Source organism: Bos indicus x Bos taurus, chromosome 11, assembly GCF_003369695.1.
Source record: "Bos indicus x Bos taurus breed Angus x Brahman F1 hybrid chromosome 11, Bos_hybrid_MaternalHap_v2.0, whole genome shotgun sequence".
Classification (NCBI taxonomy): Eukaryota; Metazoa; Chordata; class Mammalia; order Artiodactyla; family Bovidae; genus Bos; species Bos indicus x Bos taurus.
In genome coordinates this window covers 93,382,205-93,399,793 of record NC_040086.1, presented here as the reverse complement: position 1 = coordinate 93,399,793, position 17,589 = coordinate 93,382,205, and the positions used below count along the sequence as shown (strand labels likewise).

Genomic DNA, 17,589 nt, shown 5'->3' with positions numbered 1-17,589 from the left:
GAGGAATTTTTCATAATTTGGTAAAAATGCTATGGTGCTGGGTGAACTAGGACACGAAAATGTCGTTAAAGCTTAGTTACAAATACACACTACATTTCACGAAAATAAGAGCAATGACTATAAGAAACATCATTTCATTTTCCTCTAAGAAAATATTCTGCCAGTGAAACCACAAAAGCCATTAGTTATGAAATATGTCCCAACTTCAGATGTAAATTTGAAAAAAATGCGTATCTTAGACTGAAAGAAAATTTGTATGTTAGAGGAAATACAAACATGGAAAGAACACACACCAAAGTGTTAATGGTGGTGTAGTCTGTGGGTAGTGAGATTATAAGGCTTTCTTCCCCTGCCCCTTTATTCGTATTTTCCAAATTTCTTCAATGAACATTATTAGTTTTAGAATCAGAAAATGAATTTTGCTTAAAAAATTGGTACTGCTGGTTAAACACTGCTTATGATAGAGGCCAAGTATCACCTTGTTCCAGGTAAAATGTTGCTTCATGCAAACATGGTCACGAACTCTCCCACATTTCTGTCCACCCAGTTATAAATATGTTAGTAAAGTATCTTTCAGTAAATTGTTCATCTTTTTCAAATTATTCAGCAAATTATTCACAAGTAAAAGTTGACAAGTAGTCTAATAATAAAGAAACATCAAGGAACAAAACCTCTGAAACTGGCAACAAAACATTTACAAACTCCGGTTCTCACTGTATCTGGGTCCATTATAGTAGGAGGCAGATGTCCCCGCACTACGGAAACTCCTGGGGAGTGGTCCCCAGCTACGGAAAATCGTGGGGAGTGGTTCCCAGCTACAGAAAATCGTGGGCAGTGGCCTGGCCTCTGCAGCTGCCACCCTCAAGTGAGACCTGTCACCCGCAGGACCCTTCTGCCTCAGCGTGCTGCTGCAGGAGTCACAGACAACACCTCCAGTCAAGGGGCTCTTGCATGTGGTTTTTTTAAAAAGTGAAGTAATCCAGAGGAGGACGTTGTACGGATTTATAAAGAACAGGGACACCTGCACCTTGAGGTCTAACGTCAGGACTCCTCTGGTCTGCTCTGTACCCCTACCCAATGGAAAGAGGCAGACAGGAGCTGTCAGTTGCTGAGCCAGGCCCCGACAGCTGCCCCGTCAGGCACGCATCAGCCTCTCTCACTTTTGAAATCCAGGTGGAATATTCCCCTCCCCAAATCTTTTGTGAATACAGCCATTAAATTAACTAGGGGGGATAAAATCTCTTTGATAAATGAAGACTTACCCGAATTTTCTCAATCTCCACTTTATTAGCAGCCTGCTGCTTCTCCAATCTTTCACTCAACTGAGAGCAAATCTAAGGAAACAAACATGGTATTCACATGACAGCCTCTTCAGCAGTGTCAGAATCTGCACAGTCTGGGCTCGTGGTGTATTCCACAGTAGAGGCTGGACCATGGATTGAGACAGTACTGAGCGGGAGGGAGCAGATGACAGGTGGGCAGAGGGTGCCCTGGCTCTGTCACCTCCGCATCCATTGGCCCAGGACCTGCGAGAACCCATCAGTGCCAGAGTGCACTCGATGGTCAATGTCACAAACACGCCAGACTCCAGAGCCAGCAAGAGAGCCCAGTACTGAAGGCACAAGACCAGTTCAGTTATGCTGTCAGAATGGACCAGCTGGGGGACAGGTGGTTCCCCATCAGGACCACACACGAGCAGCCGGAGTCTGAAGTGCTCCCAAGAACTAGGGTGGCCTCCAGGGATTAAGTGCCTGCTTGCGTGAGGGACCTAGGCCAGGGCCACAAACATAATCTCTGGACTCCTCACAACAATTCTCTGGGAGAGTCACGAGTCCCCCTGTTTTACAGCTGAATCAGCACGGTAACTCGACCAGAAGCACAGGGACTCCTGCAGGGCCAGTGGCCGAGTGGGCACACGTTGGGGTGTGGAAAGGAAACCTCTCACGCAGGCGAGCAGAGCGCCCAGAGCGTGTGGCCCACTTCCAGGGCACAGACCCACCTGCTTGTAGTCGCCAATGATAGAGCTGTTTTTTTTAATCTCGGATTCTGCCTTGTCCAGTTCCCGACGGCACATTTCTTTTAACTGTGCACAGTAAGAAAAGCAAAGGTGACTGATGGTTGAGGGAGACAGACAGGAAGCCCCGGCAGGAGCTGTGTCGTGCTGCGCTGACCCCACAGTCCCAGGGGGCGCTCCTGTCTCCTCCCGATTCTCTCAGTAGTACGAACCCTACTGATGCCGGGATGGAAGTCGGAACATCCGACTACATCAAATCCTGCTTCAGGTGGGCCTTTGGCTGAAGTCCCTGTCAGTGCAGCCCACACTGGGGCCCTGGGCGGAGGAGGTAACAGAGCAAAGGTCGAGGAAAAGCTGATGGGACCACGGCTGTTCCTTCAGCGCCTCGGGGGTTACGTGGCACATGCCCGTCACCTCTCACCTCGGGTCGCCTGACTAAGATGAGAAGCAGGTGGACAGTGAAGCAGAACCAGCCTGCCCAGGGCGCAGCACCTGAAGCTCTTCCTACCCAGGGGCTGTGCTGAGGACAAGCCTCCCAGAGCTGGCTCTGTGGGGAGATAGCTGTGGACAGGGCAAGTAGGGGAGGAACCACACATTATGAGACGTCTGCTTTCCTTCCGCAGAAATGCTAACCTTTTTGGGCACACTCAGATGCTGGCACACAGGAACTTCTGCCCCAGTGGAAGGGTGGGCTTTGCCTCACTGTCTCCTTCTACATTTTAATTATTAAGAACCATTATGTTGCTTTACCTAGTAAGTAAAAAAGGCCTTTGGAGAGAAACTGAAGCCAGTTGTCTCCAGAGTTCTCCAGGGCCAAGAGGAAGCCAGCAGTGAAATCCCAGCTCTCAAGCATCTGCAAGACATAGAGGAGTGTGGGAGGGGCGATGCCCCCTATACCTGAGCAGACTCTTCTTCCAGCCTTCTTTTCTCTTCCTCTGCGTCAATCAACTTTTGTTTGGTCATAAGCAGCTCCTTGTTCAGTGCATCTGCCTTTTCCTCAGCCTGAAAGGTTTGAGAGATGTTGTTACAGAAAAAGTGAGAACTGAAAGGGTCTGAATTATGCAGCATAGCCCAACTTTAGGATGAGGAGGAAACTGATCCAGAGAGGGGCTGTGATATGCTCGAGGTCACACCGAGAGCACACTCGTGCATGAGTGCCAGGCCGTCTCCTGCCCAGTGTTGTGTGGGGCAGTGGCTAGGAGCTGGCCTTTGGCATCAGATAGCCTGGCCTCGACTCCCATCGCTCCCTGACTTTGTGCCACTAGGAGGAGTCACAGAGAACCTATCGGAGCTTCAGGATTTTCATCTGAGGGAAGGCATGGAAAGGATTCTGCGCAGTTCTGCTAACATGTAGCCGACACTCAATAAAAGGCAGCCATCATTATTATGAAGACTCAGAATTCTGGTTTTCTTCTCTGAACTCTCAGGATTTTCTCTGCTTCATCAAACACGTTCTGCATTTTGCTCTTGTTCTCATCTGACAAAGGCAGGCGCCTCCTTCCAGGCACGCTCGTTCTCTTACCTGAAATGGCCATCTTCCACCCGAGTTTTTCTAAAGCTCACGGAAGCCTGGCGGGCAGATCTACGGGGCCAAGCGACACCGGTGCACCCGCCCTGACCACAGGGTCCGTTACCCTTGAGTGTCCAGTGATAACCGAAGAGTGAGAGACGGCAGCACGTGAGAAGGCAGGCGGGGAACAGGGGCACAGCTAGACATGGAGCATCTCTGCAAGCTTCTCACATGCAGCTTCCTTTGACAATGGATGGTAGTTCCCTGAATTTGAACAGTATGTCTGAGGTCACGGAGCTAAGTGTATAACAGTCCCTGCGCCTGCTACCACGTCACTTCCTGAGACACATTTTCTTTGGGAGGCATAGGTCCCAGGGGGCTGGGGGCTGAGGCCTTAAGTGGAGACTTGAGAATGGCACACCATGCAACTCAAAAAGCCATTCAGTTCAGTTGCCTAGTTGTGTCTGACTCTTTGTGACCCCACGGACTACAGCACACCAGGCTTCCCATCCATCACCAACTCCTGGAGCTCACTCAAACTCATGTCCATCAAATTGGTGATGCCATCCAACCATCTCATCCTCTGTTGTCCCCTTCTCCTCCTGCCTTCAATCTTTCCCAGCATCAGGGTCTTTTCCAATGAGTCAGTTCTTCGCATCAGATGGCCAAAGTATTGGAGTTTTAGCTTCAGCATCAGTCCTTCCAGTGAATATTCAGGACTGATTTCCTTTAGGATGGACTGGCTTGATCTCCTTGCAGTCCAAGGGACTCTCAAGAGTCTTTTCCAACACCACAGTCCAAAAGCATCAATTCTTTGGCACTCAGCTTTCTTTATAGTCCATCTCTCACATTCATACATGACTACTGGAAGAACCATAGTAGCTTTGACTAGACAGACCTTTGTTGGCAAAGTAATGTCTCTGCTTTTTAATACGCTGTCTAGGTTGGTCATAGTTTTTCTTCCAGGGGCAATCATCTTTTAATTTCATGGCTGCAGTGATTTTGGAGCCCAAGAAAATAAAAGTCTGTCACCGTTTCCCTTGTTTTCCCATCAATTTACAATGAAGTGATGGAACCAGATGCCATGATCTTTTGTTTTTTGAATGTTGAGTTTTAAGCCAGCTTTTTCACTCTCTTCTTTCATCAAGAGGCTCTTCAGTTCCTCTTCACTTTCTGCCGTAAGAGTGGTGTCATCTGCATATCTCAGGTTATTGGTATTTCTCCCAGCAATCTTGATTCCAGTTTGTGCTTCATCCAGCCTGCCATTTTGCATGATGTACTCTGCATATAAGTTAAATAAGCAGGATGACAATATACAGCCTTGACATATTCCTTTCCCTATTTGGAACCGGTCTGTTGTTCCATGTCCAGTTCCAACTGTTGCTTCTTGACCTGCATACAGATTTCTCGGGAGGCAGACAAGGTGATCTGGTATTCCCATCTCTTGATGAATTTTCCAGTTTGTTGTGATCCACACAGTCAAGGGCTGTGGAGTAGGCAATAAAGCAGAAGTAGATGTTTTTCTAGAACTCTCTTTCTTTTTTGATGATCCAACAGATGTTGGCAATTTGATCTCTGGTTCCTCTGACTTTTACAAGTCCAACTTGAACATCTGAAAGTTCTCGGTTCATGTACTGTTGGGAGCCTCACTTGGAGAATTTTGAGCATTACTCTGCTACCGTGTGAGAGGAGTGCAACTGTGTGGTAGTTTGAACATTTCTGACATTGCCTTTCTTTGGGATTGGAATGAAAACTGAACTTTTCCAGTCCCGTGGCCACTGCTGAGTTTTCCAAATTTGCTGGCATATTGAGAACAGCACTTTAACAGCAGCATCTTTTAAAGATTTGAAATAGCTCGACTGGAATTCCATCACCGCCAGCAGTTTTGCTCATAGTGATGCTACCTAAGGCCCACTTGACTTCGCATTCCAGGATGTCTGGTTCTGGGTGAGTGATCATACCATTATGATTATCTGGGTCATGAAGATCTCTTTTGTACAATTTTTATGTGTATTCTTGCCACCTCTTCTTAATATCTTCTGCTTCTGTTAGGTCCGTACCATTTCTGTCCTTTTTTTTGTGCCCATCTTTGCATGAAATGTTTCCTTGGTATCTCTAATTTTCTTGAAGAGATCTCTATCTAGTCTTTGCCATTCTATTGTTTTCCTCTATTTCTAAGCCATTAGTTACTGGGAAAATGCACATACCTGTGATTAAATGGGGTCCTGGATTTAAGCCTGTCCTTGCTGGGGAGTGGCTTATCTTCTCCTCTAGCTCAAACCCAAGCAGCAAGTGAGAGGGAAATGAGACTCAAACAACAGAGGAAATAATATGGAGAATGAAGTCCTGTTAAAGATTTTATTTTACTTGAATCAAGAGAACATCCTGTCACCTCTGCCTCTCTCTCTCGGACCTGGGTAAAGCCCCTGAGCAGTAACCTACAGCACATACATACATTCTCTGTTACTCATCATCACTCCCATGGGAGGTAAGACTGATTTTAACAAGTACAGGACAGCTGGCTCACCACGAAGGGGGTCTTCTAACCCAAGAGTCTTCCTTGCCCACCCTGACTCCAAAATTTAGAAAAATGTTAGACGGGCAAGTGATTCCCCCAAGCTTGCACAGTGCGTGTGGCAGAGCTGGAATCCCTGCTACAGGAGCTGACTTGCAATGCTGCGCCCCTTCAACGGGAAAGTGCGCAGAGGCCACCGGGCGGCTGACGGTGGTCCTGAGGGCGCCACACGCGCCACTCTACTTACGTATGCGCATGAGGAGAGAACGTGTGGGATCAGCACCATCTAGAGTTCCACTTCTGGTCATGGAGGACTAACCAGGACCAGACTCACCCACCCCCATAAACAAAACACTGGACAAAGTATATAAAGCTACCGTCTGCTGACCCTGAAAACCAATGCAGAACTGTGGCTCCTGGGAGAAAGGAGACAAGCAAGGTCCTCCCACCACTCTGGGTTTCTGCCTCTGGACCAAGGAGCAGGTGAGGGGTTCTACACAGAGCATGCCTCAAAGGGTTACGGAGACAGAGCCAGGGGCTCAGAGAGGCTGTGGCAACTGAAAGTTGTGGGCGAGAGCTCTGGAGATGAGAGCGCTCCAGAACCACTGACAGGGTGGCAGAAGAGAGAACATGAAATCATGAAAATACCCAATTAAACCAAAGAAGGCAGAAAAGGGGAAAAAAAGAAAAAGCAAATACAACAAATGGAGAACAAACAGCAAGGTGGTAGACTTAAATCTACCATATAAATAATTACATTAAATGTAACTGGTCTAAACATTCCAATTAAAAGGAGACTGTCAGACTGAATTTGAAAAAGCAAGATCCAACTATAGCTGGTGACAAAATCCCATTTTAAATATAAAGACATAGATATATTAAAAAAAAGAATGGAAAAGGATATGCCATGCAATACTATGAAGGCTGGAATGGCTATATTAATATCAGACAAAGTAGATTTCAGAACAGAGTATCACCAACGACAAAGAGGGACATTACATAACACCAAGAGTCACTCCTTGAAACTTGAAAGGTATTCATAAAGTCAAATTAAAAGAAACAAAAACTGACATAATAAAGGAGAAATAGATTAGGGCACAGAGTTACACATTTCCTCACTGTTCTCTCAGTAAGTGATGGAATAAATAAAGAGAAAAGTGGCAAGTCTACGGAAGATTTAACCAACAGTGAATCAGCTTGATCAAAGTGATGCTTACACAACGCTCCACCTACAACAGCAGGATAGATGTACTTTCCAAGAACATGTGGTACATTCAACCCAAATGGATCACGGAAAGTCCCAAAATAAAGCCTAAGTATGCTTTTCTTGTTGTTGTTCACTCATTAAGTCCCGTCTGAATTTTTGTGACCTCAAGGACTGCAGCATGCCAGGCTCCTATGTACTTCACTATCTCCCAGAGTCAGCTCAAATTCATGTCCATTGAGTTGGTAATGCTATCCGACCATCTTATCCTCTGTCACCCCCTTTTCGTGCCCTCAATCTTTCCCAGCATTGGGGTCTTTTCCAATGAGTCGGTTTTTTGCACCAGGTGGCCAAAGCTTCAGCTTTAGCAACAGTCCTTCTAATGAATATTCAGAGTTGATTTCCTTTAGGATTGACTGGTTTGATCTCTTTGCTGTCAAGGGACTCTCAAGAGTCTTTTCTCTGGCACCACAATTTGAAAGCAAGAATTCTTCAGTGCTCAACCTTCTTTATGGTCCAACTCTCACATTCGTGCATGACTACTGGAAAAACCACAGCTTTGACTATAAGGACATTTGTCAGCAAAGTGATGTCTCTGCTTTTAAATACACTGTCTAGATTTGTCATGGCTTTTCCTCCAAGGATATGGCTACCCACTCCAGTATCCTTGCCCAGAGAATTCCATGGACAGAAGAGCCTGGTGGGCTACAATCCATGGGACTGCAAAGAGTTGGACATGACTGAATGGCTAACACTTTCACTTCCTTCCAAGGAGCAAGTGTCTTCTAATTTCTTGGCTGTAGTCACTGTCTGCAGTGATTTTGGAGCCCAAGAAAATAAAATCTGTCACTGCTTCCACTTTTTCCCCTTATATTTGCTATGAAGTGAATTGCCAACATCTGCTGGATCATAGAAAAAGCAAGAGAGTTCCAGAAAAACATCTATTTCTGCTTTATTGACTATGCCAAAGTCTTTGACTGTGTGGATCATAATAAACTGTGGAAAATTCTGAAAGAGATAGGAATACCAGACTACCTGACCTGCCTCTTGAGAAACCTATATGCAGGTCAGGAAGCAACAGTTAGAACTGGACATGGGACAACAGACTGGTTCCAAATAGGAAAAGGAGTACGTCAAGGCTGTATATTGTCACCCTGCTTATTTAACTTATATGCAGAGTACATCATGAGAAATGCTGGGCTGGAAGAAGCACAAGCTGGAATCAAGACTGCCGGAAGAAATATCAATAACCTCAGATATGCAGATGACACCACTCTTATGGCAGAAAGTGAAGAGGAACTAAAAAGCCTCTTGATGAAAGTGAAAGTGGAGAGTGAAAAAGTTGGCTTAAAGCTCAACACTCAGAAAACGAAGATCATGGCATCCGGTCCCATCACTTCATGGGAAATAGATGGGGAAACAGTGGAAACAGTGTCAAGACTTTATTTTTGGGGGCTCCAAAATCACTGCAGATGGTGACTGCAGCCATGAAATTAAAAGACGCTTACTCCTTGGAAAGAAAGTTATGACCAACCTAGATAGCATATTAAAAGGCAGAGACATCACTTTGCCAACAAAGGTCTGTCTAGTCAAGGCTGTGGTTTTTCCAGTGGTCATGTATGGATGTGAAAGTTGGACTGTGAAGAAAGCTGAGTGCCAAAGAATTGATGCTTTTGAACTATGGTGTTGGAGAAGACTCTTGAGAGTTCCTTGGACTGAAAGGAGATCCACCCAGTCCATTCTAAAGGAGATCAGCCCTGGGTGTTCATTGGGGGGGACTGATGCTGAAGCTGAAATTCCAATACTTTGGGCACCTCATGTGAAGAGTTGACTCACTGGAAAAGACCCAGATGCTGGGAGGGATTGGGGGCAAGAGGAGAAGGGGACGACAGAGGATGAGATGGCTGGACGGCATCACCGACTTGATGGACATGAGTTTGGGTGGACTCCGGGAGTTGGTGATGGACAGGGAGGCCTGCTGTGCTGCCATTCATGGGGTTGCAAAAAGTCAGACATGACTGAGCGACTGAACTGAACTGATGGAACTGGATGCCATGATCTTAGTTTTTGACTGTTAAGTTTCAAGCCAGCTTTTCCACTCTCCTTTTTCACCCTCAAGAAGCTCTTTAGTTCCTCTTCACTTTCTGCCATTAGAATGGTATCGTCTACATATCTGAGGTTGTTGATATTTCTCCTGGAAATTTTGATTCCAGCTTGTGATTCATTCAGCCTGGCATTTCACCTGATGTACTCTGCATATAATTTAAATAAACAGGGAGACAATATACAGCCCTGTTGTATTCCTTTTGCACTAGTCAGTTGTTTCCCGTCCAGTTCTAACTGTTGCTTCTTGACCTGCATATAGGTTTCTCAGGAGACAGGTAAGGTGGTCTGGTACTCCCATCTCTAAGAATTTCCCACAGTTTTTTGTGACCCACAGACCCACAGACCCTGGTATAGCAGAGAGTCAAAGGGTTTAGCACAGTCAATGAAGCAAAAGTAGATGTTTTTTTCTGGAATTCTCTTGCTTTCTCCATGATCCAATCAATGTTGACAATTTGATCTCTGGTTCCTCTGCCTTTTCTAAACCCAGTTTGTACATCTAAAAGTCCTTGGTTCATGTATTGCTGAGCCCAGCCTGAAGGATTTTGAGCATAACCTTGCTAGCATGTGAAATGAGTACAATCATACAGTAGTTTGAACATTCTTTGGCAAAAGTATGCTTTAAAAGTATTAAAATCAGGAAAAGTATGTACCCTGATGACAAATGAATTAAATCAGAAATCAACAAACAGAAAAACTTCTGGGATAAATCCCTAATAGATAAAAATTAAACAACACACTACTAATTAACTCAGAGATCAAAGAAATCACAAAAATTGAATGAAAATAAAAACACAACACATCAGAATGTGTGAGATGTAGCTGAAACAGTGCCTCAGAGAGACTTCTAACTTTATATACCTATTTTTAAAAGGACTAAAGGTCCAAATCAATGACTAAGTTTCCTCTTTAAGAAGCTAGAAAAAGAGCAGGTTAAACCAAAAGAAAAGGAGAAGGAGATAATAAAAAGCAGAAATCAATAAAACAAAAAGAAAAAAGTCAACAAAACCAAAACCTGGGTTTTAAAAAGATCAACACAATTGATATACTTCTAGTTAGATAAGAAAAAAAAGAGAAAAGACAGAAATTACCCATATCAGGAATAAAAGAGAGAAGCCTTCAACAGATCCTATAAACATCAAAAGAATGAGGGGATATCAACGATTTTTTATGCCAATACATTTGACAACTAAGATGAAATGGACAGATCACTAGAAAGGCACAAACTATAAGGATCTACACATGAAGATTTAGGAAATCTGAATAGCTCTGTATCTGAAAATAAACTGAAATTATAATTAAATAATTTCTGGTTAAGAAAACTCCAGGCTCATGTGCCCTCACTAGGATATTAAATCAAAGATTCAATGAACAATCCCACATAAAATCCTTAAAAAAATAGAAGGGAACACTTCCCAGTTCACTTTAGAAGGTCAGCATTTCCCTGATATCAAACCCATATTAAAACATTAATGAAACTCTATAGACAAATATTTGTCTGGAACACAAAAATCTTTAATACAAATAAAAATCTTTAAAAAAAGAAAACCCCAAATTACATAGGAATGCACAGTTTGCATACAGTGAAAAACAGCAAATAATCACCTCAGCAGATACAGGAAGAACATTTGACCAAATTTAACACCCACTCATGATAACAACTTCCAGCAAATAGGAAGAAAGGAGAACTTCCTTTGCTTGATCTACAGAAAACCTGGAGCTAACATCTGGAACAAGGCCCACTCTCACATCTAACATTGTTCCCAGGGTCCTAGTCAGTGCAGGAAGGCAAGGGGAAAAAGGCACAATAGCTTGAAAGGAAGCAAAACTGTCTTTATTCAGAGATGATATGATTATGTATGTAGAAAATCCTAAAAAAGAAAGAAGGCTACTACAGTAAGTGAATTTAGCAAGGTCACAGGATACAAAGTCAAGTAGTCAACTGTATTTCTAGAGACTAGCGATAGGAAAATTCAGTGAAGAAAACTGCCCGTAATAACAGATCAAACTTTGTGCATGTCTTGTAAACAGAAACTAAAAAAGATCTAAATTAATGAAAATTGTACCATAATCATGGATTGGAAGGTTCAAGGATTGTTTAGATGTTAGTACTCCTCAAGCTGATTTATAGATTCAACACAACCCCATTCAAAATCCCAGAAGGCTTTTATTTTTAGAAGTTGAGAGACTGATTCTCTTATGTATATATAAATACAACTTACTTATAATAGCCAAACTATTAAAAAAAACAAAAAACACAAAGTTGGAGGATTCACATGACCTGATCTGAAGATTGGTAACACTGCAGTAATTAAAACAGTGTGGTACTGGCATAAGGATAGACATAGACATCAATGGAGCAGATATAGAATCAAGGAGACCCGTACATACAGGGCCAATCGATTTTTGATAGAGGCCCAAGTAATTCAATGGGGAAAGCTTAGCAACTTGCTCAAGGTCAGAGAACTAGAATGCAGGAGAGCCAGAATTCCAATCCCAGCAGGTCTGCCACCAAGTCTGTTTCCACCGCTCTCCCCTTAGTCTAGAGACCAGCCATGCAGGAGAGGACACAGACGGGGCCTTACACAGGCTCCCTCTCAGTCTTGAGCAACAATGTCAGGCCCCATTTCATAGAGGACAAAGCTTGGGTGGGGTCACCTACAGACTCACTGGGTGACTGGGGATTTCTCCATAGCTGCTGTGTGATGGACAAGTCACAGAAGTGACAGGTGAGGAATAACAAAAATGACATAAAATTAACTGGAAATACAACGAGGGTTCTGGAAATCCTATAAGCCACAAACCAGAGCTTTTCTCTGGGATACAGAAAGGGAAGTATGAAAAGGCATGAAGAAGTTCTTTCAAAAATCTAACACCCTGAAGTCGAATAATGGTGAAAAGACCGCACATTCTTCACTTCAGAACCTAGCTGATTTTCAGTGATGATCCAATAGAAATGAGAGAAAACTAACTTGGAAAGGGACTCAATGTTTAGTGCAGAAACATCCATCTTCTCAGCACTGGTGATGGCTGGACACGGGACCTCAGTTTGCTATTTCTGAGCCCGAGAGGCAGCAGGGGTCCTGCTCCTCTGAGCCAAGAGTGTCAGGCCAACTGGGTTTCAATCTAAGGGCTCTGCCACTGATTAACACTGGGACTGTGTAAGACATTTAGCCTCTTCTGGCCTCCTCAGTGAAACTGTATCCCTTGTACAGGGTTTCCTGGAGAGTTTAACATTAAGTACAAAGTACTGTGCAGCACCTAGAACTCCTTAAGGGTTTGGGAAACATTCTGAAAGTAGTATATTTTTGGTGTAGTTATGACATCAAATCACAGCTTCTTGTTTTGTATTTACTTTGGAGGGAGTGTGGCATCACAGATAAAGCCTGGACATTCCAATTAGATGCACTTGGGTTATATTCCTGGCTCTGCTTCTTCCTGGGTGCCTTCCTCTCTAAGAGAATATGAACCAGTAGATACCGCATCTCTTTCTCTTCATCTGATGCGTGAACCACTTGGAGAATCTAATGAAAGCATAGACTGCTGAAGAAATACAGTAGCACACAGGATTTTCATACATGTTTGGTAGATGTCAAGATCTTGTGAAATTCATATATCCTATGGTGTTCAACATATTATGTAAGTTCCTTGTAAACCCTCAACAGCCTAAGCCTGTCTCTGGAAAAATCAATGAGCAGAAAAGTGACAGGAAAATCTAAGTCAGGTGCTGCCAAACTCTGTCCAAGTGCCAAGTCCAGCCTGCCACCTATTCTCCTAAATAAAGTTTTACTGGAACACCACCAAGCTCATCTGTTTATTTATTGTCTATGGCTCCCTTCCGTGACAATGGCAGAGTTACATAGTTGCAACAGAGACCATATGGCCCACCAAGTCATGTCTGTCTCTTTACAGAAAAAGCCTGCCAACGTCTGACCTCAACCATGAACGAGAGAGTGCGCTATGGGAAGCCTGCAGTACAGAAAATGGACGACACCCTGCCAGGAATGCCATCAGCTCAAACTTTTCAAGATTAGGAGAAGCAAAGAAAAACAGAACATCTGCCAGCAGAGATTCCTGATGAAATCGCAAGCGGTGGAGGCACTGGGCTTTATTACAACTGGCAGTGATTATGCAAAAGGCACGTGGTATCCAGGATGACAAAATCTGTTCTTGTGTTAGGGGTAAGTTAAGGAAATAACAGTGATTAAATGCTACTGACAACTGTAATAGCTGAAGAATCAGCCACAGAGGTCTTTCAATCAATGTCTGGAGAGGTGTTCAGGGACTGCATGTATAATGAGAGAAGAGTGTGCAAAGGAGGGCTTAATGAGATCATCAATGACCCCTGAAGGAAAGGAAGGAACTGTACCGACAAGAGGAGGTCCTCATGAGAGGGAAACACTAACTAGAATAAACACAAAAACTTCAGGATTTCACCTGATTAAGGGAGAAGTGTCTCAACATAAGCATCTTTTCAGACAAGGGAGACTTACGTTATCCAGGTCTTTTCGCAGTGCAATCTTGCTGGTCACCAGCTCATGGGCTAAGTCATCATTTTCCTGTTCCAACCTCATGTTAGCTTCTTGTAGGCGCCTATTCTCTCGCTGATGGGTGGGGAGAAACCAGTTGTAGACATAAAGATCAGATGGAAACGACAACTTTTCAGGTTAATTCTCAAAACTAATTGCTGAGACCGACGGGAATCTGGGGAGATGTGGCTGGCCCCAATGTGCTGCCAAGCAACAGTTCCTTCCTTGCTGTCTCCACTGATTCAATTAACCGTCAGGCAGTTACTTGTTACTGTGACAAAAGCCCAGGGAACTGTAACAAACCAGACAACTAGCATGAAGTGAAACAAGTCTTGCTTTCTCATTTGCAAACTCAAAACTGAAACTGGAACCTAGAAACAGTGAAACTAAATTTTAAGCAGAGCTCACTAAAACTAATTATAGGCACAATTATCTGAAGTGAAAGGCTGAAGGCACTTCACATCACTTAGGCCATAAACAAACCTCAAATCGCTCGATGGGGTCTTCTTGTTGGGCCTGCTGTTCCCTCATGGTGTGATACTCTTTTTCGTATTTTTTCAACTTCTTCTGACTAATCTGTAGGATAGAGCACAGCACAAATTAAAAAGCATCAGGAAGAGGTGGGTGCTTCAAGGCTTGCATTGAAGACCAAGATCTCTACTGACCTTGGCATCCCAAGTTAACCACCAAAGTGGTATTTCCTGCACATAAGCTCAGAAACTAAAATTCTTACTCAAATTTAGGGGTTTGTGGGGGGATAATTGGTTCCTGAAGATTTTACCAAGGGTGTCAGAATGAACATCCAACAGATGACCCCTCCTGTCTGAGTTCTAGGTCTGATTATCCGTCCTCTCCCTCCTCCTCACACACCATTTTCTTCAGCACATACCAGCAACGCTGCAGGGGCTTCCATTCTGTGACCTCACAACCTCTCCATAAGGTGTGGTATTAATAGCCTCAATTTATAGGCAACTTAACTGAGAAGTAAAGAAGTTAGGTAACTTGACCACAGCCACTCAGTTAGGGACTGGCAGATCCAGGATTTGCGCCAGGCCATTAGACACCATCCAAGTCCAAGCTGTAGCCACCTCACTATCTACCTCCTACCACTTTCCTTTCCATTAGCACCTTCTGTGCTGCCTTCAAACAGGCATACTTCTCTCTGCCCTTAAACTCTTCCATCTCATTAAACTACTGTCCTCTTTCTCTCAAGCTTTTTCTTACCAACTACTGCAAACCGCTATACTGCTGACTCATACACCTAACTTTTAGCCCCGAGTTTCAGGTTAATTGGGCTTTCCTGGTGGTTCAGATGGCAAAGAATCCACCTGCAATGCAGGAGACCAGGGTTCAATCTCTGGGTTGGAAAGATCCCCCAGAGAAGGAAATGGCCACCCTTCTAGTATTCTTGCCTGGAGAATTTCATGGACAGAGGAGCCTGGCGGGTTACAGTCCATGGAGTTGTGAAAGCACTGAACATGACTGAGCGACTAACACTTTCCAGGCTAATTAGGCATCTCAGAGCTAGTCTAGTCCAATTTCCTTATTTTACAGATGAAAAAACTGAGGTGCAGAAAGGGGATAGGACAGGCCCAAGCTTGCAGCAGGCTCATGTCAGCATCTCCTAGTCCCTGCTCATTCTTCCCTTTCCCTTGAGCTGCCTGGTGTTCCTCTACCATTGATTCTGCGGACACATGCCCCAGTTGGCTGTTTACAGGTATGCCCCAATCAGAGATTACTCTTGGAGTTTGGCTGCTGCGCAAAGGGAGGCAGCCAGGAACCTACCAGCACTATGCCCTCGCTGCAGTCTATAAAGACGCCCACTAAACACCAATGGGGTGAGGCTGCAAGCTGAAAAGTGGCATCCCTAAGCCTAGATCTTCTATGTTAAGGCTAATGCTGGGGCAAATTTTTATTATGTGTGTAACTGATTCACAAAGAAAGCACCTAAATAAAACATCTGTGTGATCAGTAAATTCATAAACAATCTGAACAAATCAATAGTAGAGGAACAGAAAACTGAGGCTTGTGGGTGGTCAACACTTCCTCCCAGTACTCTCTGCTGTCAGTCTGTGTAAATGACAAGGGCGGGCAGATATAAAAGGCTCCTCAAGTGCTTTGTAAAAAAGAAACCTGATGCCAAACCCTACAAAACATTCTCACGAGTCTTCAGGATCCTTCGACTTTTCATTCTCATGCTGTGGTAACAAAGAATGAACATTTCCCCCATAACCATACATTTGGTTAGTTACAAAATAATGTCTTCTACATCTCCTTATCCCTTATTATAAATGTCTCATTCTTAGAGTAAAAGGGTGGGTTCCCCCTCAGCATATAACCGAAGCTGGTGTGTAGTGAGTGCCCTGTGAGTGCCAGACCCTGTACATGTGTTATCTCACCTGGTTCTTACATTTTTGTGACAGGACATGGGCATGGCTCTGTGTGTTTACTAGGTTTTTCACATTTTCTGCATTGAGGACGAATTACATTTCTAACTGAGTTAACAATGTGACTGCTGTTTAAAAACAATGCTCATAAGTTGGGCTCCTCTGAGACAGAGCTCTGGCATTCTTTCCACGGACTGCGCTGCTCCGGAACTCTGACTGCTTTCCTAATTTTCAGCCTCACTTCTCGGTCTCTCTCTTCCTCCCTCTTTCCCTTAAATGCCTTAACTCCAACCCCATCACACACACAAAATAAACACAACGCTGCTCACAGTGGGTTCACAGCTGACTCTGACTTCCAGAGTGTGTGGCTATATGGCCAACTGGCTCAAGCTGCCTCTGAGACAGAGACTTGCTGAGAAAGACTGATGCTTGATAACTGAGTGAGGAATGAGAAGTATCAGTAGGAAAAGCAGCAACTCCAGTGTCCTTATGAGGCTGCACCCAGGACAGACCAGTGCCTCTCAGCCTGCATACCCCATCATTAGCGCCTTCTCCAGGTCAGAGACAGGCCTCACTTGCTGCTGTCCCTGCCCTGCAGAGAGAGAGTGCCCAGGCATGCTTGCTAAATGAACGAGAGACGACCCCTCACTCCATCCCTTAGCACTGACCTGTCTTCTAAATGGAAATGGCAACCAAAGCTAACAGACGCTTCAAGCCTGGTCCCTTGGCCTGTGCAACCTGGTGTCCAGATCACTCCTGTTCACCTTTGAGATCAGAGCTCCAGATCACTTCTTTAGTGAACCCTTCCTGACACCCTCTTTCCCCATCAGGCTAAGTCTTTCGTTTTATATTCTCATAGCATAAAGCCAAATCCTCCATGGTACCTGTCCAAGTCCACGATTATTTATTTATGTGCTTACATGACTGTCTGTCTTCCCACTTGGAAAGAGGCCACATCTGTTCTGCTTACCAGCATCTCTAGTGCCCAGCTCAATGCCTGGAACATAATCAGAACTTAATAGTCAGCTGCTGAACAAATCAAAGCCAAAGGCCTTCCTTTTTTTTTTTTTTAAATCTAATAAGGATGCAAGAAGGGGCATTTATTTATCCAGTAGTTGAGCCTCACTATGTGCAGTATTCTTTGCTAGGCATTAATGATACAAAAATATACACAGATCAGGATATGCAAACTCCACAAGGGCAGGAACTCTGTGCACTGTGAAACTCCTAATGCCTGGCACACAGGAAGCATGAAAATACTTAATGAAGAGACACAGCTCCCACCCTTAAAAGTCCAGGGTTCATTTTGTCTGTCTCTTACTTCCAC

The 17,589-nt window shown here is 44.2% G+C and overlaps 1 protein-coding gene across 6 annotated transcripts in view; it reads right to left on the bottom strand.

Annotated features, from left to right (window-relative positions):
* Nucleotides 1-17,589, bottom strand: part of RABGAP1 (RAB GTPase activating protein 1) — a 169,313-nt gene that overhangs the window by 3,643 nt on the left and 148,081 nt on the right. For all 6 annotated transcript variants that reach the window (XM_027556208.1, XM_027556211.1, XM_027556207.1 and 3 more), the window contains 5 exons: nucleotides 14,359-14,451; nucleotides 13,840-13,950; nucleotides 2,912-3,016; nucleotides 2,000-2,083; nucleotides 1,263-1,334 (listed from right to left, as the gene is read on the bottom strand). In XM_027556208.1, coding sequence (XP_027412009.1) covers nucleotides 1,263-1,334; nucleotides 2,000-2,083; nucleotides 2,912-3,016; nucleotides 13,840-13,950; nucleotides 14,359-14,451 — 465 coding nt within the window. The remainder of the gene's footprint in view (nucleotides 1-1,262; nucleotides 1,335-1,999; nucleotides 2,084-2,911; nucleotides 3,017-13,839; nucleotides 13,951-14,358; nucleotides 14,452-17,589) is intronic.